This window comes from Empidonax traillii, unplaced genomic scaffold (assembly GCF_003031625.1).
Source record: "Empidonax traillii isolate 1590-97213 ecotype Southwest subspecies unplaced genomic scaffold, ASM303162v1 scaffold1412:size141878, whole genome shotgun sequence".
NCBI classification, from domain to species: domain Eukaryota; kingdom Metazoa; phylum Chordata; class Aves; order Passeriformes; family Tyrannidae; genus Empidonax; species Empidonax traillii.
The window spans coordinates 84,179-108,559 of record NW_020956605.1 but is presented as its reverse complement, the minus strand read 5'-3'; the positions used below and the strand labels follow the sequence as shown (position 1 = coordinate 108,559).

Sequence of the window (24,381 nt, the reverse complement as noted above, 5' to 3'; positions counted from 1 at the left end):
CAAATGAGAAGGGAGGTTATCTCCTGCCTGCAAGAGAAGGAGCTTTGTCCCAACTCCCAGAAAGCTCTAGGTAGACAAACTAATACAAGATGATGACTGGGAAGAGATTCTGTATACAAAACAAGTATTTCAAATTCTGAGTCCACAGAAGCCCTTTAGAAGATTCACGTCGTTAAAGATCCATCAGATTACATTTTCCACCCCTCCCCTATCTACAGCAAAACCTTCAGTCAGAATAGTGCTGGAGAACAGGTGAGAAGCTTTACCTGAAGAGTACTGAGTGTTTCATCAAAAGAAACAGGAGTAATTGTACAAATAATAACTGTTTTAGCATTTCCTCCAAGGGAGTTCTGCAGAATTCGAGTCAGCTTGCTGTCTCTGTAATTTATGAAGCTAATAAAAAAGAGGTAAGAAAAAAAAAAATTCAGATTTTTGCATAGAAAAAACTCACAGTAAATTTATTTTTTAGAGATAACAGGTTATTTGAAACAGTTACCTACATAAAATCATAAATAAAGGATTTAAATTTCTTAGTTTAGTAGTGACTTATAACAGGAATATGAACAGTTGCTTACCCAGAAGGGTCATCACAAAGTTTTTTGATAACTTGACCCAGAATGAACAAGCTCCGATTTATATTGCAGCCTTCTTTCAATCGGACACCTAAGTACCACACAGTAATGTTTTTAATTATTATTGGTTTTTTGATTTTTAAACAATATTAAGATACATTTTCAACCTGCCAACTTGTGTGCTATGTTATGCTCAGAAGAATTATTCAAAAGTTGAATCTCAAGTGCCACAATGCACTATGATCCATCAGCAGGCAGTATCAAATCCTTCAGAATAGCCAAAAAGCATCAAAGTAAGAAAGTAATCACAAATGAAAATTCAAAACCTTATAGACTAAGTAGCTGGTGCTGTAAGAAGTTTAATTTTGTTTCCTGTTTAAATTTTGCAAATGCCCCCATTTACATGCATAATAAACCAGCCTTAGATACAAGTTTTGGGTTAGTCATTCTTCATAAGAGAGAATATTTACTTGTGTCCCTCTCAGATTACTTTTTTCTTATAAAGGCATTTTTGTTCAACTTCATGCTGTCACCATCAACAGCCAAGCCTCTCATTAGCTAAAGAACAAGCCATCTCTTCCCTCTTCACCTTTACATACAAGTCCCTAAAAAGCTTCTAGTGATTTTGTTATTACAGGTGAATCTTCACTGATTCATCTCCATTCTCTTAGTTCAGTGCATAACTGTTGCTGGGCCTGCTATTGTATAAAAGGCATATTACTGCTTAATTTGTTTGCACTTTACAGCATGTACAGTATTTTCCTGAGTAGATCCTGCCCTACCAAGGGGAAAAGAGCTTATTTATAAAAAATAAGTAACACAAAAGCATATAGATCAAATAATTTCCTATCATAGTCTCTTGTTGGGGTTACTTAACAGAAATGGTCATCAGGAGAGCCCTATTTAACACTCACCTTCAGCTCCTGTTTGACTCGCTCTTTCGCTGCCTGCCAGATCTACCAAGTTCTGCAATTTTATTAAATATTTCATAGGTTAGTCCTGAGAAAATTTAGTTTAAATCCTCTTAATTCTAAATCTCTGCTAAGAATTTCATGAAATACAGTTACACTTAAAAAACCCCAAGAGGTCTGTCATTATTAGAAGTAATCCATAGCTGCTATACACACACATCAACCCATTTTTTCAAGGTACAAAAGAACATGGAATAAGTTTGTATGAACTCTATACACCACCCGAAACAGTATTTCAAACTTGCAGTGCAAGAACCCCTACCCTCAGTAACAAAAAGATAATACTTCTGTACTGAGAAACTGTGTTTAACTACTAATTCAAGCCATAGGAATCTTTCATGGGAAAAAGAGCCTAGATGAGACCATCTAGCACAGTCCTGAATCAGCTGTATGTCTCTCCTTGCCTGTCACTGTGCGGATAAAAAAAAGAAATATCAGAGGAAAAGCCTCACTCTGAATCCAGTTCAAAGTCAACTAGAACTTCACAACATCCCATAATGATTTGCCTGAGCAAGTAGCCCTCACTTTAGTTGTTTTTTACTTCAGAAGGGTAAAATCCTGTACTAATTCCATCAAGCAGCAACAGACCAAAAAGTCCAAAAACCTCTCCCTTTACCCCAGGTAGTAAAGTCAGGTGGAACAGGCCAAAGGGTGTAAGAAGGATAGAAACCATAACTTATGGTAAGCAAAAAAGGAGGTAGTAGCTTGCTGAGATAGTGCATGAGTAGTGTTTACATTCAGATCCTGAGCTTTTTTCACATGAAGCCAAAACAGAAAGCTCCTTCCACAATGCGTGTGATTAATGCTATTGCCACTTCTGAATACGAGTGCTTCTGCAGATTTTAGCAAGCTCGAATGGTTTCCTACTGATTCCATTCCTCCAGTTGTTTCAGATTATTTTCTAAGAATCAAGAAAAGGCTGTGGAGAAGGCTTCTGTAATAATAACACTCCCCTAGAGATCAGCAGTTGTATTCCCCCAAGTTTATGATACTTCATACACCAGTAATCCACCAAAGAGATGCTATGAGGGGTTACTTGTGAAAAAAATGAATCTTCTGGTCATTGCAGCTGTAGGGCACATGTTCTCTTAACAACAACTAAATTTGAGGTTAAGAGAAGTCTTAAGGTTACCATTTATTTAGAAGTTATTTCACTGAGCTTATGGGTGGTCAGAAACAATTGTAGGGGAAGATGTACTTAACAAAATGCAATAGCACTCTGACATAGCCCTGGAAGGGCTACGTAACACTCCCCAATCCAACATAAGTAATTCCCATGTTAGAATTTCCTTTGGTGTGAAGTTATCCTCTAGGTAACACCCCAGGAGTCCCCCTCTATACTTAAGAAACGTCTGCTAGAAGTTAACAACAAAGCATATTTTTAAGTCATTATGAAGTATCATTCTCTCAAACAAGTGGCAACAGTAAATTCTCTAGCTAAGTTGTACTCCAAGAAAGCATTAAACAGACACTTACCAAGTGGGAAACCATGACTGCTCCATCACAGTTTGAGTTTGCAGGGTCACTTCGTTCTCTGCTTTCAATGATCTAGGAGTGCAATAAAGCGCAATCAAGTTTTTGGCACTTTGAAAACAATAAAGCTGCTCCTAATAGTGAAACAGTTTTTACCATTCTGAAGATCGTGTGAGAACGGCTGCTGTGTTCATTCATTTTTGTTTCTCCATAATGGCGATTTCCTGCCAAAAACAATATTAGAATACTTCTGCTTCTATTTTGATAAAATGGAGATAAACAGAAAAAAAGCACAATCTTAAAATTTTCTGAAAGATACAGATTTCTGAATATAAACTCAAAAAGATACCCCATGATTCCAGATATACATGATCCATCAATGTTTTTTTTTTAAGATATCGGCTGACATTGGCTAAATAACTTGGTTAAATAACTTACTTTCTCCTTTTCTTATCCATTCCATAACTTGTTCTGGGGCAACCACTACTTCTTCAATCAGATCTTCTACATATGTATTCCTCTATAGAATAAACACAGTCATAACTTTTACTGAACTCCAAAACTCACTAAAATACATTAAGTTAACATATCCAGCAATTATTATGGTATTTATTCAACAGTTGAATGTCTTTTTACTCCAAACACAAGGGATGGGTAAAGTTTAGACCTTCATCAAAACTGTGGCCTAAGGGCACAAAAATCAAAAAATAGAGATTTAGAAAGTTTCCTAAAACCAGAACTGCTGGGGGAAATATCCTTCTGGACATTTTCTGAGGGAATCCAGGAACATATTTCTCAGTACGTGTTATAAGGATATAATCATACAACTGGTTAGTTTTTTTTCTTCCCATGTTCCAAAAACACCCATTGTTTAGTGCATCAAAATAAAAAAAACAAAAACAAAAACAACAAAACGAACAACCAACTTTTATTATTTGCTATAAAATTTTATATAAAAAACCTGAAGATGGTGTTAAAGCAGATTTCTTTTTTATAGTGATCATCTTACTGAATAGTTCCAGTCTCGTGGTTATTCCATGATTACAGCAGAAGTAAAGCGTATCTACTCTGTAAAAGGTAAACTAGCTACAGAAAGCCCAAAGTCACTGTTGTTATTCTACTATATCAAGTGTCCTTCTGCTAATGCTGAAGATACAATTACACAATTTGACCCAGAAAAGCTTTCAACTAGATGCCTCTGAAGTAATTTTGTTTTCAAATTCTTTTAGTACAAGCAGATACAATACTTACACTACATGAGATCCACTTACATTAACATCCTCACGAATTCCCAGAGGCTTCTTTTTCCTACTATCACAAAGCAAATCTGTAATGGTTTCATTATAGATTTCCATGTAAGAAACCCTTAGCAAGAATTCTCTATCTGGACTCTAATGGTGAAAGAGAAAAAGGAAAGAAATAAATAACAGACTAATTGTTGAACACCTTTTAAAGCAAATATTCTTAACTCAGAGATGTATGTTTGGAAATTGTTCTACAGATTTATTTCCCCTCATCCTCTCTGTAGCATTAACCAATACAGAATAATTTTTCTTCTCCACCTCTTCTCTCCACCTCTTTACAGCTGTATTAATGGTATATCACTCCTAATAAGTTGTAAAATTAGGATAACTGCCCCACAGAAGCATGACAACAGTTCTCCCACTTAAATACCCTTTCCATAATCAAATTCCTCCTGCTTAAGCTCTTTCCTTTCTGTGTACCTTGTCTTCCCTCTCTACTTGTTTGGCTTTACTTGGCTGCTGCTTCTTCCCCTGTTTCCCTGGTAGAGAATATTGGGGTGAGGAAAGGGTGCACAATGGACTCAGGGAAACTTTTCTTGGCTTCAGTTACTTTTATAAACCTCTTAAGGTACCCCACACCTCCTTAAAGAAGCAGAGACCATTTCAGTTAACTGATAATGATTACCTGATACCCTCAAGGCAGAAGCAAGTGCTCTGCAAATCGTGTTTTGGAAATCACTGTTTTAACTTACACCTTCTCCTACTTTTATTAACCTTGAGCAATTAGCGATTCTTTTGTAAGTCTGAAATAAGTAAATATAGTGTCACACTTTCCCTCTAAAAATAAAAAAGGTCTTTACTGACTTTTGAAAGAGCAGAATAAACACAAAGCTTCATGTTACCTTACACAAAGCTTCATGTTTCAAGTACCTTATCTACTACATGAATAATTATCTATTTATACTCGTAATCAATGTTTAATATATTTGCAATTTTAACAACCCTCCTCAGTGTTGCTCTGATTTAATGTCAACTAAAGTCCCATTAGCTTTTTATTTTAAACCACTCATCTTTTCCAGGTTAGCAAAGCAACTGCAACACATAAATGTCCAATGTAAATTCATTTCCTTCATAAGCTCCTTGGTACTAAAATTAACTTTTATGCAATGATCACCAATATTTCTAGTCCTTTCAGTCACTTCAGTTTAATGGAATTGCTCACCTCACAAATAATTTTGAAAACATGTTGAATTGCCTTAGGGATAATGCCCACAGAATCTTCATTTCCCATCATTGTGTAAGTCTTCCCTGAAGCAGTCTGTCCGTAAGCAAAAATTGTGCCTAGAAAAATGGCTAAGTTTTACCAATTATTTCTAAAACACATCACAAACAGGATTTAAACACAGTTTTAAAACTTACCATTATAACCTCGCACAGCTGACTGTATAATTGGAACAGCTACACCATCATATAACTGCTGAGTGTTGTCACTTGAGTGAAAGACACGATCTTAAAAACAAATTAAAATAAAGCATGTGAATCCCTTGTATTGCAAGTCAAAACCAACCTGTCATCTTACTCAGTATCATTGACTTCAAATCCAATAAATAGGCGTAATTGTTTGTAAGGTAAATAAAACACAAAATATCATTGTGGCACTACTAATCAGGCTTTTAGAATTTTATTTTAAAGTAAATATTAAACACAAAACCAAGAAAGGCATGATGCACAGATGACAGACAAGTAATAAAACTGCAAGAATGACAGACAGTTAAACAGTCATCCTATTTAGTACTAAAAAGTTATGGCTAGTTTATCTGTGAGGATTGTAAATCTGACAGAACAGGCTAAATGTCCCCCTGCAGCCCATAGAGGACCATCGGGGTGCACAGACCGACCTGCAACCCATGGGGAAGCCCATGCTGGGGCAGGTGGATGCATGAAGGAGGCTGTGACCCCATGGGAGGCTCCGGAGGGAGCAGGGTCCTGCCGGGGAGAAGGAAGCCCACGCTGGAGCAGGTTTTTCCCGGGTAGGACCTGCGGCCCTTGTGAGGGACCCACACTGGTACAGCTCATTGGTGAAGGACTGCACCCCATGGAGGAGTGACCCATGGGACAGGAGTCTCGTAAAGAACTGAGGGATGGACTCATGCTGGAGAGGTCCATCAAGGACTGTCTCCTGTGGGAGGGACCCCACGGGAACAGGGGAAGGACTCCTCTCCCTGAGCAGTGGCAGAAACAACAACTGACTGTAACCCCCATTCCCTGTCCCCCTGCACCGCTGTGGGGGGAAGAGGGAGAGCATGGAAGGAAGGAGGGGTGGAGGGAAGGTGTTTTTAAGATTATTTTACTTCTCACTCTTCTGCCCTGATCCTGTTAGTAATAAATTTAAGTAATATCCCCACTTTGAGTCTGTTTTGTCTGTGAAGGTAATCAGTAAGTGACCTCTCCCAGTTCTTACCTCAACTAATGAATCCTTGGCTGTTTGTTTTGTTTTTTTTTTCCCTCTCCTCTGTCTACTTGCAGAGAGAGAGTGAGAGAGTGGCTTTAGTGAGTACCTGGCATCCAGCTACGGTCAACCCACCACCTCCCACCCCCTTCTCCCTAAATGCTCTGGAGTAGCCCTCGTCTAGTCCGTTTGTAACTGGATTTCATATGAAAAGAATGGAGTTCGTATGCTCCAAAGCCACCAGAGCATAAACCAGAGCAGAGAAAGCAACGTCCACCAGGAAGCTGACTTCAGAAGCGCATTCCCAGTGTGGCCTAAACCAGAAATCCTGTGTGCCCCAACGACACTCCTTCAAAGCTATGCACTTGGAAAAGTTCAGGGACACTGCGGGAAGCTCAGGGCACTCACGTTGACACGTTCCAGCAGTACAGTAGCGGAGGTCCGCATAAGCATCAAAACAAAGCCAATTGCTTTCACATTCTTACCGTAACTAAATATTTTGGTTCCATTCACGTCGGAAACAGTATTATTTTCACTCTTCCAGTGCAGGGACACCTTATCTCCTGGAGCCTTTTCTCTAAGAGAAGATGACATCCTGTTACCTTTATGGGTCGAGGGCTCTGCTCCTGTAACACGGACCCCTGACCGCGACACCTTCTAACCCCGGAGGGATCCGGATCCCTCCTTCCGCCACAGGGACGGACACCGCGTTCCCGCCCCGGCCCCCTTACGGTGCGGGGTGCATGGCAGCATTCCAGGGTAAGCGGCGTTGCAGCCTCCCCGTCCCGCCTGCCCGGATCCTCACCTGGCGATGAGCGGCCGCACACGCACGCAGACCGTGACCGCTCCCTCGTCCGCCATGCCCGCCCGGGACGAGGGGGAACCGGGAACCGGGATCGGAAAGGGGACAGGGAGCCGGGACCGCCCGAGACAGGCACTGCTCGCCCCAACCGCCACCGCAGTTTGAACTGCTCCGGAGGCCGCTCCCCATTGGCCCACGTGCGACGGACGCCCCACGCGGAGCGTACCACTCACCAAGAGCTGGGGGGGAAGGAGCGAAAGGGACGGGCAGGGAGAGCCTAGTGAGGGACAGGCTGAGCAGCCCGTGACACCCCCTCTCCCCTCTGCCGACAGCGCCGTGGTGGTGCCGCCCAGGGCTGGAGGGGTGGCTTCGCCGGGGAAAAGGCTCCGGGAACAGCGAGTCTGACTGTGAAGCCACCTCTGTCGCCGTGTTCGCCGCTAAACCGTGTCCTCAAATGCCACAGCCACAGGTCCTTTAAATACCTCCGGGGATGTGGCTCCACCACTGCCCTGGGCAGCCGCTTCCAATTCACGGCAGCATTTTCCACAGATAAATTTTTCATAGTATCCGAATCTAAACCTCTCCTGGCGCAACTTGAGGCTGTTTGCTCTTGTTATATCGCTTGTAACTGAGGAGGAGACCGATCCCCACCTGGCTACAACCTCCTTTCAGTTTGTTGTAGAGAGCGATAAGGTCACCCCCTGAGCCTCCTCCTCTCCAGGATATACAACCCCAGCTCCCTCAGCCGCTCCTCGTAGGACTTGTGCTTCAGAACCTTCACCAGCTTTGTTGCCTTTCTCTGGATATGCTCCTACACCTCAATGTCTCTCTTGCAGTGGGAGTCCCAAAACTGAAGACAGGATTCGAAGTGTGGCCGCAGCAGTGCCTCTGATCAGTGTCATCCCCATGCACTCGGCCAGTACCTCGATAAGCTGTCTACTGTATCTAAACAGTATGCTTTCACACACAAAAGCACACATTTCACACGTTGTTGTGTGATTATAATTTTTTTTTTATTTAAAATGTACTGAAGTGAGATAAAAACAGTGCGAACATGAGGTGTATTATAGTTCTTAGTTCAAATCAATATTATTTTAGGAAGCAGACTGCACAGTCATCTAAGAAAAAGGCTAAGTCATTCATTACACATGAAGTCTTCATGAAGGGCTTTAGGGGTGGAGAAGGAGGGGAAGGTAGCTGCAAAGAGAAGCCTACAGAAATCAAAAAAGGCGCGCTTCAATTGCATTTCTTTTAAGGTCAACAAATGTTTGACTACATTATGAAAATACTATACATGTTTAAAGTTTTAAAATACTATGTTTTCCCCCACATTTTAATCATCCTCCTCTTGTTCTTCCTCTTCCTCTTCCTCTTCACCTGCGGCTAAAGCTTCCTGCGCAGCCTTGAAAGCCAGTTCCTCTTCCAGAGTGGGGTCTCTTGCCTCAGTGATTGCTGGACCGCTGGGATATTCTTCTTGCACTGGTGGGGGCAGTGTGGGAGTGTAGTTTTCTGGACTGTATTTGTGACCCCAGCCAAAGTAGATGTTCTCAAATTTCCTGAGAAAGAGAAGTGAAAGAAAACATTCAGCCCCTGACAAAATACCAGCAGAGATATTGTCAGGCTTCCTTACTCTGCTGCGCAAAAAGTCACAGATATCCTATAACAGATGAATTTAAAAGATGACACCTTTTTTTAAACTGCTCTAATGGTTGATTAATACAACTGTTTAAAATGATGAAGTGTCACTGCATTATATTGTAATATGACTCCACTTGGGTAACAACATAGTGCCATTTCTGACACCAACTGCAGTGCCTTTTTAAAGGCAGGTGGAGATAATGACTGTACCATTTGTAGTGGAAACAAACAAACATTAGAACCACAGAATGTAGCTGTTTTGGTAGAAAGTACCACAGACCCAAGAATATAGGTTTTAAATCCAGGACTGTGCCCAAATACTAACTGGACATTTATATCCCCTAACTTTATACCAGTATTTCCAATTATTATTTTTTTTCAGTCTTAAATACGTATTTACTGATGCTATGCACATTCAAGTGGCCTTCTCCATCAGTCTCTGGAATCGCTAGAATTCAGTCAATGAATTAATAATAAAGGAACTTTGCCAGGTGCCTGTGTGTAGCACATACAGTCTGTGCTGTAACCATGTCAGCTAGATTCTCACCTGCCAGATGCATAGGCATATGCTCCAGGCCACCGATTAGACTGGATAACAGCAACAGAATGTTGTGGGATCAGGTTTGTAGAATGCTGAGCTGTCCAAGCAGGGAGGTCTTTAATTCCTGGAGGCAGCCAAACACACACTGTCTATGAATAAATGGACTTAGAAGCCTCTACAAAACAAGCTACAAGACTTTCAGAATTACAGAAAGACTTACAGAATTCAAGCAACAGTTACATAAAGTTGCATGTTAGAGGAGCCAGAAGTCAGAAACAATAAACTATATTCGAAGAAGTGGCTTGAATGTATGAGCAGGTAGCATAGGAATGCTAAGAGACCCACAGGAATGCTACTCAAATTCAGTAGCATTAACCCTGGTTTCTTTTGTCAAGGACTTTTTAGCGCTTATAGATACATTATATAGTTATATTTCACCTCCTTTAAGAATGGAGAGAAGGCAAATAATTTAATATTGATGTAATCTAATATTCAGGCTCCCTCATTCCCATGACTTGCTACAGTAATATGCTAAAACATCTAAATGCTTATACAAATACCGAATGTCAGTGTATGTGTGTACATATTAATTAATTATTTATTTACACATGCACACACCATTTTTTTGTTGGCCTAAAAAGATGAGGTAAAAATAGCTGAATGTCTTTCATGTGGTGAGCTGTCCTGAATGTGCAATAACCTGACAAGTCTAAGTTATTTTTTTTTCCTTAATCTCAAAAACATTGTTACCTAGTAAACATGATTATTTCAGTTTTAATGTCAAAACTGTTAACCATTTTGCTTTTGATTGATTGATTCTGTAAAAGAATGTGTTTACCCCACAGGAGCAAACCAAATTGCTCCAAGAAGTGCCAGAGTCCTATAACTTCAAATATTTACTACCTAAATGCCAACATTCCTAGTGGCTCTCTATCAAAAACTTCATGTTCCATGAAGAATACCTTCATCTTCAGACAGAAGAGTAAGAAGGGGTGGTCCTGTTTCTTCCTGTTGCTCATCCATCTCCTCTTCCTCCTCTTCCTCCTCTTCCTCTTCATCTTCTTTTTCCTCTAATTTTTGAGGATTAATCCAAACACAGCGACCCTATAATTGATATGGAAAAATAATAAATACATGTAACAATCACTGAAAGAATGCAAGCCAGTTAAAAAAAAAATGGCTCAGACACACACACACAGAGTTAAGGGATAGGGAGAAGAAAAATATATGTTCCATAACTCTTTCTAGCACAAGCCTGATAGCACATGCTTTTAAGCTTTTTCATTTGTGTGTTTTACACCAGAAAGTATAAAACAAGAAAACAAATAAGTTCCGTTTAGCATACAATCATAAGCTATCTGCACTTTAGCATCCCACCCAAGAAAGGAAGGTTTTAAACATTTTTGTCAAGTAAGGATGTCAAAGCAGAGAACCTACTACAAAAGATTACCAGAAATCATAATTATCAGGGCCTAACTCTATACTGTTATCTAAAGATAGGTTTCAATCTCAAGAACACATAATTGAAAAAAGTACTAAATCTAGAAGGTTCCTAAATATACATATATATATATATACACACAATATTTATATATGCTAAATGTAAATATGTGCATGATATTTATATATTATATGTGATATAAAATATATTTTCTGTGTAAAAACGTTTCAATCCAATACCGTAGTTTGAACATGCGGGTGAGGAGCGTCATTTGCATTCTGTGACCCTACAAATATTGCAATGGGAATAGCATCCAAATGGTGCTCAGTGTGAGCACATACCTGCTTCAGAATACTCTTTACATGGTGTGCCCATGTGGAGAGAGAATCCACCATTTCAGCCACAGAGGGAGGCTCAAATTCAGGATTTTCTTCATATGTGTCACCACCTTCTTCTTCTTCTTCCTCTTCTGGAAACTGGTAAAATCCAGTGGGAGAGACATGGGTTCCCGCTGAGATTCGAGCTATCTGTGCACGCAGGTAATTGGCCTCATTCCCAGGGAAAGGAGGAAAGCTCACAACAGGAGCATTCAGCCGACCAGTGAAGAACTTCTTGATTTTCCTGGCACAGACAATCTGGGCTGGTGTCACTGGAGGCAGCTTCACCCAGGGTTTGCCTGGCTCATTACAGACAAAGTAGACATATTTATTAGCCCCAGTCCCGTTTGCTTCTTTTGGGATATCAGGTGGGGGTTTATAGGTGGACTTTGGTGGTTCAGCTTCTTTTTCTTTTTCCTCATCTTGCTCTTCAACCTCATCCGTCTCTTTCCCTTGTTCCTCAGTGACTTCCTCACCTGCTTCCTCCTCTTCTTCCCCTTCTCGTAATTGTACTTCCGCTATAATATAGTTCATTTCCAAGCCCAAAATCTTGCCCCAGAAGCGACAGGTCTGGATTGGCTGAACATTAGTTAGGTTTTTAAGGGCAAGGAATATGTAATAGGATTCATCTTTGCTCAAGCCAATTCCAGCCTGTTCAAAATAAAAGGCTGTTTCCATCACATTTGGCAGAGGGGACTGTCCCTGGGAAAGAAGATCTGGAGTTAGAGCTGAAGAATAATATAATTATCTATTTGAAAAATTAAACATTTTATATACTGAACATTATACTTCTCTTTCTTGTAGTGCTACTCATTGTCTCAAAGTGCTTTGCAGACATTCATTGGCTACATTTTTCACTATCATTTAGAAAAATTAAAAATGCCTTTTAAGTGTAAAGAAGAAAACACAGATGAACTGCAGCTTTTAGAACACAGGATTTAAAAGTTCAAACTCCTAATTACAGCAAAATAAGGAAAGTCAGAATTCTTACACAGAATCTACAAAGGGCTAGGGCACGTCAGCTAAGAGGCCTGCAAACAGTGACACTGTATTTCCTTGTGTTTGTGACAGATGGATTTGGGGGAAAATATAATACAGACTTTATATATTGAGGCACCAGACCACCAATATATCTCTGGAGTGAATGCTGTTTATTTGAAGACCTTGGCATATAGCTCCCTGCATTTTTAAAAATACTGCCCCCTGCTCTTACTGAAGTCTGTAGCAAGACTCCATCTGGCTTCAGAGGATGCAGAACTAGGCCAGTAATCATTTAATTATTTCCATTCTTTTTATCACCCTTCTCTCATTTCAAGGGGGTAGGCGATCATTTAACACAGACAGTGTTATTAGAAGTTGGACATGACAGCATAGGGAATTGGGAAAAATAGTTCTAGTTTCATATGGAATTTCTTTAGACCTTCCAGGTTTCTTAATATCAAAGCAAGATTGACAGGAGTATGAAAAATTCAGAATTCCTTTCTGAAATACCCTACTTTTTGGCCATTTTTCTATCCTATGCTGTTACTGTAAGATACATAATAGGCTACAGAAAAGATGAAGGACAATCTCTTCTGTTGTTGGTATTTGAACTCTGCAATGGCAATTAATTTGCATATATACTGGTAACTTAATATGAAAATCAACATCTTGTTGGTTGCTTTCCCTTGGTTATTATACAAATTCTCATTCATATTCCTGTAATTCTCATTATAAGAATTCTAATTTTTGTTTGGGTACAAATGCTTCTGAATATATGCAACTGAATAATGGAAAATCCTGTTTTAAGAAGGGGCTTTTCAATTCCAGTAGTTCTTCATTAAAACCGTATTTTGTTTCAGTTGGAGAAGGACAGACAGGAACCACAGTTGGAGTTGGAAAGATCACAAAATTCTGTGTTCTCTATTTTACACTAGCAACTGTACACAGTATTCTGTAACTGGCATCTACTGTGGTCTCTTTAGATAAAGAAATGTCCCTTTTAGATAAAGAAAAGAAACTCAGATGCAATATTCCATGCTGAACTGGCATATGGGAAATGTTACAAACTTTACTTTCTGTTCATCATCTTTCCAACATCCATGATTTTAAAGGCTTGGGATATTAGATTTACTACATAAAAAAATCCCAACTAAGTAACCGGATGGGTTTTCTTCTTCACAGCTAGGCATGGGACCAGATCAGCTATGGAGAGAGTACATGATACTGTGATTGCAGTTATTTATATATTTCTGAGAGGCAGCCCTACAGAAGAGACCATAACTTCCTCCCTTTCTCCTTTCACTTCACACCATCCACCCACCCGTTCCCAGATATTGAGGGTAATCTGTTTCACTCTGATAATAACTTACTATCTCTTCTTCTATAACTCCTTCAATTTCTTCTCCAGTATCCTTGATGAACAAAGCTTTACACTTTTCTGCAGCTTCAAATGTTGGAAGAATCTCATATTCATCTCGAAGAGTGTCCATTTTTTTGTGAAACCGAGCCCACTTCACATCCTTGCTGATATTCTCAATTATGTCTGCTGTATTTGTGGGCTGTTCATCCAGGATCTTTGTTAGCACATTAGCAAGATGATCATATCTGTCATATAAATGTAAATATTGTCTTAGAATATTATGCTTTTAATATCCAAAAAAGAAGCTTATTACCTGGAGCTTTGGAGAAGTCATTGGAATAATCAGAAGAAAGGCACTCATGGAGCATTATGAAAAATTAGACTTAAAACTAGCCTGACTATACTTGGGAGCAGTCCCATCTTCTATTTTTGGTATATACCCCCCCATCTCAGGAGCTGAAGCTGAATTTAAACTTGCTCTTAATCAAATCAATTTCTTTTTGAACTCTCTATAACAATCCTTTAGGAATTTTGATTCTGAAAGATGTTGGACACATGCAAGTATCACTTGTCTCATTTATAACATATTGTCCCATTCTTTATATATCCCCCTGCTATCCCTCCCTTTCTTAACATAACCCTTTGCCCTTTTACCAATACTAATTTTCTCTCCACTCATACTTCCTACCGTTTTTGATTGTGACTCGTTTTCATACTTACAAGTTCAGGCCAGATTTTGTGCTGGTCTTCAGTAAATAGGCTTTTGCATTCTGGATTGCCAGCATTCGGGCTTTTGGATCGGGTATCTGATCATCGTATGGGCTGTACTCTGGCTGATCAAGACCATAACCTGGTTCGTGTGGCTGGTAAGGGCCGTGCCCACGTTCATAGGCATTTGTCTGATCAGCACCCTGGGAAGGGTTTAATCCTGGGGACTGATCCATGTTTTTGCCTGCTCAACCCCCGCCGTGCCTGATGGGAGGCTTGTCCCAGCTCTTGTATCTGGCTAGTGTGTCTTTCTGGCCCTTGCAGCTTGTCAGCGGCTTGCTGGTGACAGGGGTGTTGAACTGGGCTCTGCGACTGATACGGACGGTCCTTGTCCCGGTGCACGGCTCTAGCCGACACCTCCCCTTTGGTCCCGTGGCTGGAGGGGCGCTTGTGGCTGAGAGATGCTCTCCCTCGGTCCTCGTGGCTGCTCGGCCCCTTGCCTTGACTCTCGCTATTCCCAGGGAGCTGGTCCCGGTTCCCGCTGAGGCTGATGAGGGTCTCAGCAGGCGGCTGTCCCGGGGGCCCCGCTGTGGGGACCGGCCGACCGGCCGGCTGGGGCCGTGTGTCCCGTGCCGCAGGTGGTCTCGCTCCTGCCCTTCCCGCGGCGATGCCCGGGGCGGGGCCCCGTGTGAGCCCGGCGGGTGCTGTGCTGAGCTGTGCTGTGCCGTGCTGAGCTGTGCTGTGCCGTGCCGTGCTGTCGGGCCCGGGTCACACACACAGCCCCTCAGGGGCCGCCGCCGGCCCGCGGGTGCCGCAGCAACGGCCGCGTCGCCGGGGGAACGGGGCCGCGGCCCCGGGGGAGGCGCCGGCAGGGAGCGGAACCCCGGCAACCTGCGCCATCTGGCACTCTTTCCACAGCGGTGTTCAAGCCCTTCTTGTTTCCTTCCAGCGGGACCCACTCGGGACCCGGTGAAAGGAGAGTCTTCAAGGCCGGGCTGGACGGGGCCCTGAGCAACCTGGTCTATGAACCCCCCTCATGGCAGGCGGGTGGGAATTAGGTGATCTTTAAGGTCCCTTCCACCCCGAACCGGTTTGATTCTGTGAAAACATGAAGTGCTGTTAGTACTTTGCCTTGAACATGTGGTATGAGGATCTTTCAGGCGCCTTCTGGGAGCAGAAGAGTGGATCTTCAAATCTTAGTTTTGTTTTAAAAGGACGTTAGTTTGCCTTCATTGCTTTCATGTGCATTTTAGTGGTGATATATCGTGCTGTTCATGAGGTACAAAGTTTTTTAGGGGAAGAAAAATACTGTAAAATCTGATAATTGATTAAAAAAAATTAAAATTCAAGATCCAAGGAGATAAAAAGTGGATGTAAATTAATATAGAAGGAAAGTGCTCTGATAGAAAGCAGTTTTGTCATGCAATGATGTCAGTGTTAATCATATAATCGTAGAATAGGGACCCATCAGGATCATTAAGTCCAACTCCTGGCCCTATGCAGGACAAACCAAGAATCACTCCACGTGCCTGACAGTATCATCCAAACACTATTTGAACTCTGTCAGGCTTGGTGCTGTGACCACTTCCCTGGGGAGCCTGTTCCAGTGCAACTACCCTCTGTGTGAATTTTTCCCCTGATGTCCAAACTAAACCTCCCGACTCAGCTTCATGCCATTTCCTCAAGCCCTGTCAGTGGTCACTAGAGTGAAGAGTTAAGGAGGCAGCTAGCCGTAATGTGAGTAGAATAATAGAATCATAGAATCAGATGGGTTGGAAAGGACCTCTGAGATCATCAAGTCCAACCCTAGATCCACTACCCCTACCAGTTACTAGACTATGGCACAAAGTGCCACATCCAGTCTTTTCACCAGACAGTAACTGGTGAATGATCTTCCTGCTCCTATCTTGACCCATTGCATTTTCTCTGCCCTCTCTGATTTAAAAGAGGGAGTGATAGAGCAGCTTTGGTGGGCACCTGGCAATGCCCTTGCAGTGCTGTAAAAATCTCAGCAAAATGCCCTAATAAAGTTTTAAGCTGTATTAAATAGTGCAATACCTAAACTGTAAAACATACTTCTCTCTCACTGATGGATCAGGTAATGTAACTTTTAAAAAATGTCTTTTATTTTAGATATCTATTAAAAGTAACTAGAGAAAATTATCAGTTCTGTCAAGTTCCAGGAGAGTAAATGTCAGAAAGTATCACTGAGGTATATGACTCTTTCTGAAACAGCAGCAAAACATACATTTCCATGTCCTTTAATACGTAGAGCATCTATGTGAAGAATTAAAAAGTTTCTGTGTTGTATCTCTGTGATTCAACCAGTAAGACATTACCATAAAAATGTTACTTCTGCTGGTAGAATTCTTATTATTGACCTACTGATCTTTACAAGGAATGTGCACAGATTCATTTTGCAGAACTTGCACATTGACTGCAGAGGGCGGTACAGTACTTGCAAATTACTTGTGAATTCCTTTTTGTTTGATATCCATATCTCATATTTGGAGAAAAAAAACTTGTTGAGTAAATAACTTCTATAAAAACTGTGCCGAATTAAGTTACTTTTCTACCTGTGATATTGTGTGAAACAGATGCTCAAGAAAGGCAACTGCTTTATCTTTTTAATCTTGTTCAGCAAATAAAGAAAACTAGGGGCACCTATATTGCAATTGGATGAGTTAGGACACGTGAAATGTGCAAGAGCTCAGGACAAAGAGTACATCAGTGTAGAAAGATGTTTCAGCAAGGTGCTGTGGTGATCTTTTGTCAATACAGAAAAGTAGGAAATGGATATGTGCAGTATCGTTGCAGAATCTTACTCTGATGATCACTGTAAGTAGCATGGGTTAATTAGCTGAGCAGTAACTAAGGTATTAATGTTTTCCCTTTCTAAAGAGATATGTTAATTGTCTCTGCTGTGGGCCGGTAGGCATGGTTTCTTGTCCTGTGGATTCAATTCTTTCAGTAGCCTTTTTTTTTTTTAAACTGAACTCTTGCCTGTTACTAGTTTCAAAATGGAGATCCAGAGATGGTAGGGTTGCATATAGGACTGGACATCTGTTGTATTTGTATAGTTTCATTAGTGAATTTTGAAAGTACTTGCTCTTGAATTGGAAAAGGAATGACAGGCAATCTGAATAGAGCTTCCCTTTTCGACTGGCGACGCTTCTGTGCTCTGTTGATTTCTGCACAAGCAACTGTGGAATTGAAAAGCCCAGACTCAGGTCCCACGTGTGTCTTCCTAGAAGAATCACATCATCATGAGACCAATAAGTAGCACCTGTAACTACTGAGGTGAAGCTGATCTTTACTATGTAGTGGGCAAGGCAAATTTAACTTAATTCCAGCCCCTACAGTACTGTTGCTTTCTGTGCAGAGCTTGTTACATCAAGTGGCTGCCAGGTGTGCTGTCAGCCCACTTAAGAGGAGGGCATAATTAGTACATTCTTGTTGGATTTGGTACGGTGTAGGTTTCAAACTGCATACCATGGTCAAGACTAAAGTGCCTGAGCATATGGAAATGATCTTTAGCTTTTCCTTTATACTGTGTATTTGAATTAAATACTTATGCTCCCTCTTACTGCTTCTAGATGACTTCAAGAAGAAAGGTACTTGAAAAGTGCAGATTCTGACTTGTTACCATTGTTAATTCTCATGGAAAGACTAATAACTACATAACTACTTTTTGATTCTTTTTTCATAAATGTGTTCAGTTCAGAAGCCAGTGACATTAATTTCTCCCACAGTTCCAAAAAAGCCACATGCAATTTCTGTGCTTGGTTAAACACAGAGCAAGTCATTTTTATTGTGTTACGGAGTTTCCTCTTTTATTCATTTTTTTTTAACACAAGGAGGATCAAAATGTATTCCTGCATAAGTTTCAGATCAATCCATCTGATTGAAATCCTTCTTTGTACGTCACTTCTGATAGCATGTGCAGAGAGGAACAGATACTCGGGCAAGTTCTCCTTAAAATATGGCAGATTTTTTTTTTGTTAGTTACAAGGTTATCACTGGATCAATAGTGCTGGCATGCCCCTTTCTTATTCCATAGGGCTTGATTCTTTCCTCTTCTTCAGGCTATATTCTGAAGTCAAACCATATTCCTCAGGTGGTCATAGACATTAGATTAGCACTGACAGTCTGAGACGCTTTTCTATATGAGGCAATATTATTGGAAAGCTGAGAGACCATCATCCTTCTGCAGGGGGCTGATAGGAAATACATATACTGCTCTGAAGAAAATAATAATGATTTTTGAAGATCTAGTGCTGTTTTTTGCTCTTATTGAAGTCAGCAGGAGGTTTGATACTGACTTCTGTGAAAGTAAGATGAGGTTCTTTGTCATTTCATTTTCATTTTTCAACATAGACCAGGATATATGCTGGGAGACAAACTGATTTGACTTCTGACTTATGGTGGAGAATTGCTGTGGTTAAGACCAAGTGTGAGTTTGCATCCTGAAGTGTGAATTCTGTATTTTACATCCCCTGAGTTTGGAAAATCACTATGAGTTACAGGATAGCTATAACTGTGCAGTGGCACCAACGTTGGCATAGACCAGCAAAATTTCGAGGGAGTAAAAAATTTTTTATCACTTAATATCTGAGTGCTAAATCTTTGTTGTAAACAAACCTTTTGTTCAAACTATGTTATTACTGTGACATGGGGAGGATTTTTGTTAGGAGAAGTGCAGGAAATTGAATTTGATAGTTCTTTAGACATTGGAATGTAATGTCTTTGAGTATATGATTTATTTTACTGAAGGTGATGGTATTTTTCTGGCTTTGGTCACTGTGTGACTGACTAAAAATTGCAGTGGACAACTTGATTGATGCTTCCTGGGTGCTGGGTCTCTAATTTATGATGATGTTTGTTTGTGCTGGTGTACTATTTTGTACCTGTCGGTACCATCAGGGTGTGGTGGGTTTTGGTTGCTATTTATGAGGAGAAAGCTTAGCTTTCTGGCAAAGAGGGTGTGGCAGTTGCGCATCTTTTAAATACATGCTGGGCTTAACCAGTGTCAGTCAAGGTACTTGGTGCTGGTGCTCAGAACCATCCATTTCCTCCAGGTCTCTTAGATCACAGCTGCAGGTTCTGGAGGCTGTGTGGTGTGACACTTTCTAGGGTGGGATGAAAGGCAGTGGTGGTTTCATGCTAGAGATAGAGAGATACAGAGTTCAGGCAGGCCTGTTTTGGATCTATGCAGGGCCAGCTTGGCTTCTGTGACATGTTTTTGTTGGTTGTTACACAGAAATCTGAATGTGTGGGATGGAGTCTTCTTCTCGAGAAGGTCTGACTATGCATAGTTGTGCATTTCTGTACAGTTGTCCTTGACTGAACCTGTTTCAGTCATTCATGTTGAAGATACCCAGATTTGTTCCTCTGAGCTGCATAGATCTGATGATTGTGGTGTTTCCACAGTGGAAAAATGGACTGTTGGAGTTTAAGATCTTTGATTGCTTCAACAGTGTTATCAAGCAGCAGTAATGTGGTGGAATTAGCTTCAAATATCCAGAAATCCACCTCTATCACTGTGGTCTCATGAAATGCCTACAGATCAATCATTTTATCTGGAAATATCTTCTATACGTTCAAATACTCTTTCATTGTAAATTGGATGTCTATGATCAGTCTCTATTGTTGCAGATGATTTTGTCCCATTTTCTTTTTTCCAGAGCTGTAGAACTTCCTGTAAACAACCTTATTCTAGTAACAGACATGCTCAAAACTAATTTTGTTCTCTTCTTTGTTTTCCTCTTTATTATGTAGGATAGGGCTTCTATTTTCAGTTAGTCATTTAGTCACCGTGCCTTTTTTTCTATCTATGGAAAACATGACAAAAACAAGGCAAAAATTTGCATCAGCAATCAATATACTATATTTAGGGGAAGTAAACAAGAGTACCTCAGAGATGTTTCCCCATATTTTGTATTAAGAACTTTGCTATATCACTTGATTTTTTTTTTTTTTTGCTATGACAATTTCCACCCTATTTTACATATAAATAAGTTTTTCATAGAAAATACACTATTAATTTAGATAGTAGAATAGAGTCTATTAGTCTGTGTTTTTCTTGCAAAATATTTATGTAACCATTCTGAACAATGTCTGGCTCAACTGCATTTGAAACTTACTTCCTTCTTCTGTGTTTTGTTTATGAAAACTGCCTCTTTAGCTGTCAGTGTTAATAAGTGTTCAAAGCATTCATGTTAAACCATAAATTTGTTTGTATTCCTTTGTCAAAATATGAAAAAAACCTGTGTCCATGTAAGAGCATCTTAAAAGGTACCTTAAGTATGTAAAACTTAGGTGTTATAACATTTTACTTTTATCTCTCTGGAGTGAGATTTCTGCTTAGAGTTAATATGCATCAGGTAAAATGTTTGGAATTTAAAAAAAAACCACATGACAATCCATGTACTGAGCAAGGATTGCTTAACTGAATGATGTGGAAATTGCAATGATATGCTATAAATTATTCATCTCTCTCTTTAATCACCCTTCTCATAATGGAAAGGGTCATGATTATGTGTTTCAGACTCCAGATTTCTAGATCTCCTACTGAAGGAGAAAGCAACTTTCTCCCTTTTCCTTTGCTGTCCAAGCAAGTAGGGCTTCTTTTCAAAAGAACAACTGCTGGGAGCATCCAGCCTTTATATCAGCCTGGATAGAGCTGAGACTTGAATTCAGATACCTCTGGCTAAGACTCAAACCATATTCCCTGCATCTGAATAACAGAACTGATTCTGTCTGAGGAGACTTGGGTACACTGCAAAATTCTGCTATCCTATTCCTAGCTTAATAGTCAAAGTTTTTCCTTTTCATCTTTTGTAAAGAAAAACCATGACCTTGGAGCACAATCATGAGTGATTTCTTATGAGATCCCAGTACAGTGAGTAAAAAGATGAAAATGAGAGCTAATACTTCACAGCCAATAGTAGTTTTCCAGGCTACAGTAATAACTCTAAGCAGAAAACATGAGGAGCAAAAAGTCAAAGTATTAAAATAATTCACAAGAGAGCTTGAGACTTCTCCATAAAGAATCTAGATCCAAACACTATCTGTTAATCCAGTAGTGGTTTGCTTCCTGCAGTGACCATGATTTCATTCAGAGGGCCAAATTCCATGGTGGAGTTAATTAGTGAAATTCCCTGTACCTCAGTGAGACAGTTATGACTCAAACTCCTGTCTGATAGGAATCCGCATTATGGCTTTTTCATTTATGATATTTCACAGAAGGACATACTAAGTTTATGCATTTAAAAACCCCACTTTTTTTCACTGATATAAGTGTGAAGCAATTGGAATAATGCTTCAAGTTTAAAAGAACAACCAAGACTCTTCCTTTCAACGTGGTGTATTTACAGATTGAAAATAAATCATTAAAAAAAAAAATTTTCAGCAGTTTTAACATGTCTACTACCTGTGTTGCAGTTCCACTCTCCTTGACAACTCACGCTAATTGGTGTTTAAGGTTGAGATTTAATAAATGCTACTCGGTGTTGAGAGGTAGTGCTTTACCTACTGCTTTGAAACAAGTGTCAAAAACTTGGGTGAATAGGTTTAGTTAGTTTGTTGTTTGTACTCAAAAGAATATTGTGACTGTGGAATTCTGAGTTAACAGGCTTAATTATGCACCACTTGACATTGAATTTTTGTCTTCTGCACCTGAGGACACATCTTGTTAACGTTCTTCTTTCTGATGAAATTCAAAATAGCATCCAGGTGGTTTCATTACCAGGTTTGTGAATGCTGTACCTGTTTTGAAAGAGGCACTTTCTCACGTTAGGATATTAGAATAGCTCTGACTCAAAATTTCTTTTAATACATAATCCAGAGTTAGAACTTTATTTGAATGACATATATATTTTGTATTATTCACTTTATGATGATCGAGCAATTCTTGCCATGTGTTCTTAATGAACCTTTCACTCTGTGCGTTCAGTGATTTTGTGATGGGAAAGTTAAGTTTGAATAACTAAAGCCAGCAATAAAACTACTGGATTATTGTGAGATTGCTCTCAAAAATGAAACCAATCAAACAAAACCAATCAAACAACCCCCCAAACAACAACAAAAAATCCAGTCAAGTTTTAAATCCTATGGTTCATATTACTTTTCATTTGCTGAAGTAGTTTGCTCTTCAATACTGAAGCACAACAAAATTGGGGGGAAAAGGCTTCTAAATAGAAGTATTAATATTTGGAGTTTTATATCTCTTTAAATTTTTACAGTCTTTCTGTCTGTGTTACATAGAAATCCAAATTTAATAGGAATCAAGAAATGTTTAATTTGTAATGGTAAAACTTGTGATGTATCTTACTTTTGGGAAACCGTTTCTGAAATTCTGAATCTCTCCTAGAAATTGTATTTATTCCCCAAACCTCATTTGCTCCCTGTTGTAGTTTTGGTGCTAGTTCTTTTTCTAAAGCTGCCATTGTAGACACAGGTGTATCTTCCATCTGCAGCTGATACACTGTTCATTTCCCCTAAGCATGTGTTATAAATTCATTTACCTACAGCTGTCTTTCATTCCACCTCTTCCTCCTGAACATGGAATTGGCCCTTCAGTGACTTCAAGAGCTCATAATTTAGGGTCTGTGAGCTCTATATAAATTAACACAATCACCTGGAGTGGGTGAGGAATGAAAATCTATTAATTAAGTTCTTGCTAAAGAGAACTCTGTTACTAAGTTAGGGAGTTTCTGCTGTCTCATTTCTTCCTACAACCAGTGCGGTAAGGTCACAAATGAGCTTTTGCCCTGGTTTGAGATTTTTTTATGTTTTGGTCCACTGTTAACAGAGAAGTCATTCTGCAAGCTTGCTCATTTTCATTCTAGTTTAATTATACAGAAGGTACTGCCTGAGTTATGGGGAAAAGAGAAGAGGATTTTTTAGCAAGGAACCACTGAATGTGTCAGTGGTTGAAGATACTGTGTTGAAGTGAACCTCCTTTGTAACTGTGATGAATTTTTATATTTTCTTTTGGGTAAAGGTAGTGAGAAGAAGAAAAATAGTCATAATACTTTCTAAACGGGTATGATTGTAATTACAAGGATATTTTCAACTGGTTTGACTCAGAACAGTTCCATTGCAATCCATGAAACTGCATGCCTTTGGTAGATAAAAATCTCTTTGTGGTATCTGTCTCTTGATACTTTTTGATGCTAACTTGCTGTCTTTTTGTCTCCAACTTTTTATACCTATTTTAATTCTAAAGCGAAGTATCAAGAGTGTTTTGAGATGAGCAGGTAAGATTAAATTGGTCCATCAAGCTGATGGACCTTTTATTAATCAACAAGTTGATTAAGTTTCCGGAAAGACTTGTCTGATGGACTTCTGAGATCTAGCCCAGAAAGATCAAGAAAAAATCATGGTGAGTTTAAAAAACTTGAAAAATGCCTGGTCTGACTCTCACTGCATGTTTGTACTCTTAAGTTTCAGCTGGCTGGATTCCTGCCGGCTTTGGGAATCAAAGGAAGGGCAATATTGTACACAGGAGGCAAAATTTATAGAAAACATTTCTCTAGCTAGATGTAATGTACTTTCAGCAGCATTAGTTTTGTATAGTAATGCTTCTGCAGACAGGTAGGAGAGTGAAGTAACAGGGTTTAGAAACAGTCACTGCTCGATGAAGGAAGAATATAATTTATTTGTTGTCAGAAACAATAAAGTCTACCATATCTGGTTTATACTATTCAGGCATTGAAATTTGTTAAATCAGTAGATGCACAAGAGTAAAAAATGAAAAGGAAACATTAGTTTTGTTAACATTATTTCATGTGTTGTATTTAGAAACATATAGGATTTGGTGT

At 39.8% G+C, this 24,381-nt stretch overlaps 2 protein-coding genes across 2 annotated transcripts in view; both read right to left on the bottom strand.

Annotated features, from left to right (window-relative positions):
* The window catches only part of CENPE (centromere protein E), a 40,879-nt gene extending 33,239 nt beyond the window's left edge, over positions 1-7,640 (bottom strand). Inside the window, exons 1-11 of the mRNA XM_027907151.1 lie at positions 7,515-7,640; positions 7,195-7,286; positions 5,680-5,769; positions 5,483-5,601; positions 4,288-4,407; positions 3,455-3,536; positions 3,173-3,240; positions 3,020-3,091; positions 1,487-1,538; positions 576-663; positions 267-393 (exon numbers count right to left, since the gene is read on the bottom strand). Of these exons, the coding sequence (XP_027762952.1) occupies positions 267-393; positions 576-663; positions 1,487-1,538; positions 3,020-3,091; positions 3,173-3,240; positions 3,455-3,536; positions 4,288-4,407; positions 5,483-5,601; positions 5,680-5,769; positions 7,195-7,286; positions 7,515-7,570 (966 nt within the window). The 5' untranslated portion in view covers positions 7,571-7,640. The remainder of the gene's footprint in view (positions 1-266; positions 394-575; positions 664-1,486; positions 1,539-3,019; positions 3,092-3,172; positions 3,241-3,454; positions 3,537-4,287; positions 4,408-5,482; positions 5,602-5,679; positions 5,770-7,194; positions 7,287-7,514) is intronic.
* An 871-nt stretch (positions 7,641-8,511) lies between these two features.
* LOC114069980 (radial spoke head protein 4 homolog A-like) lies at positions 8,512-15,263 on the bottom strand. The gene is made up of 6 exons (XM_027907152.1): positions 14,570-15,263; positions 13,860-14,094; positions 11,473-12,210; positions 10,653-10,794; positions 9,697-9,814; positions 8,512-9,067 (listed from the first exon to the last, which is right to left on the bottom strand). Exons 1-6 carry the CDS (start codon positions 14,791-14,793, stop codon positions 8,845-8,847), a joined length of 1,680 nt encoding a protein of 559 aa, XP_027762953.1. The 5' UTR covers positions 14,794-15,263; the 3' UTR covers positions 8,512-8,844.
* Positions 15,264-24,381: the final 9,118 nt, after the last annotated feature.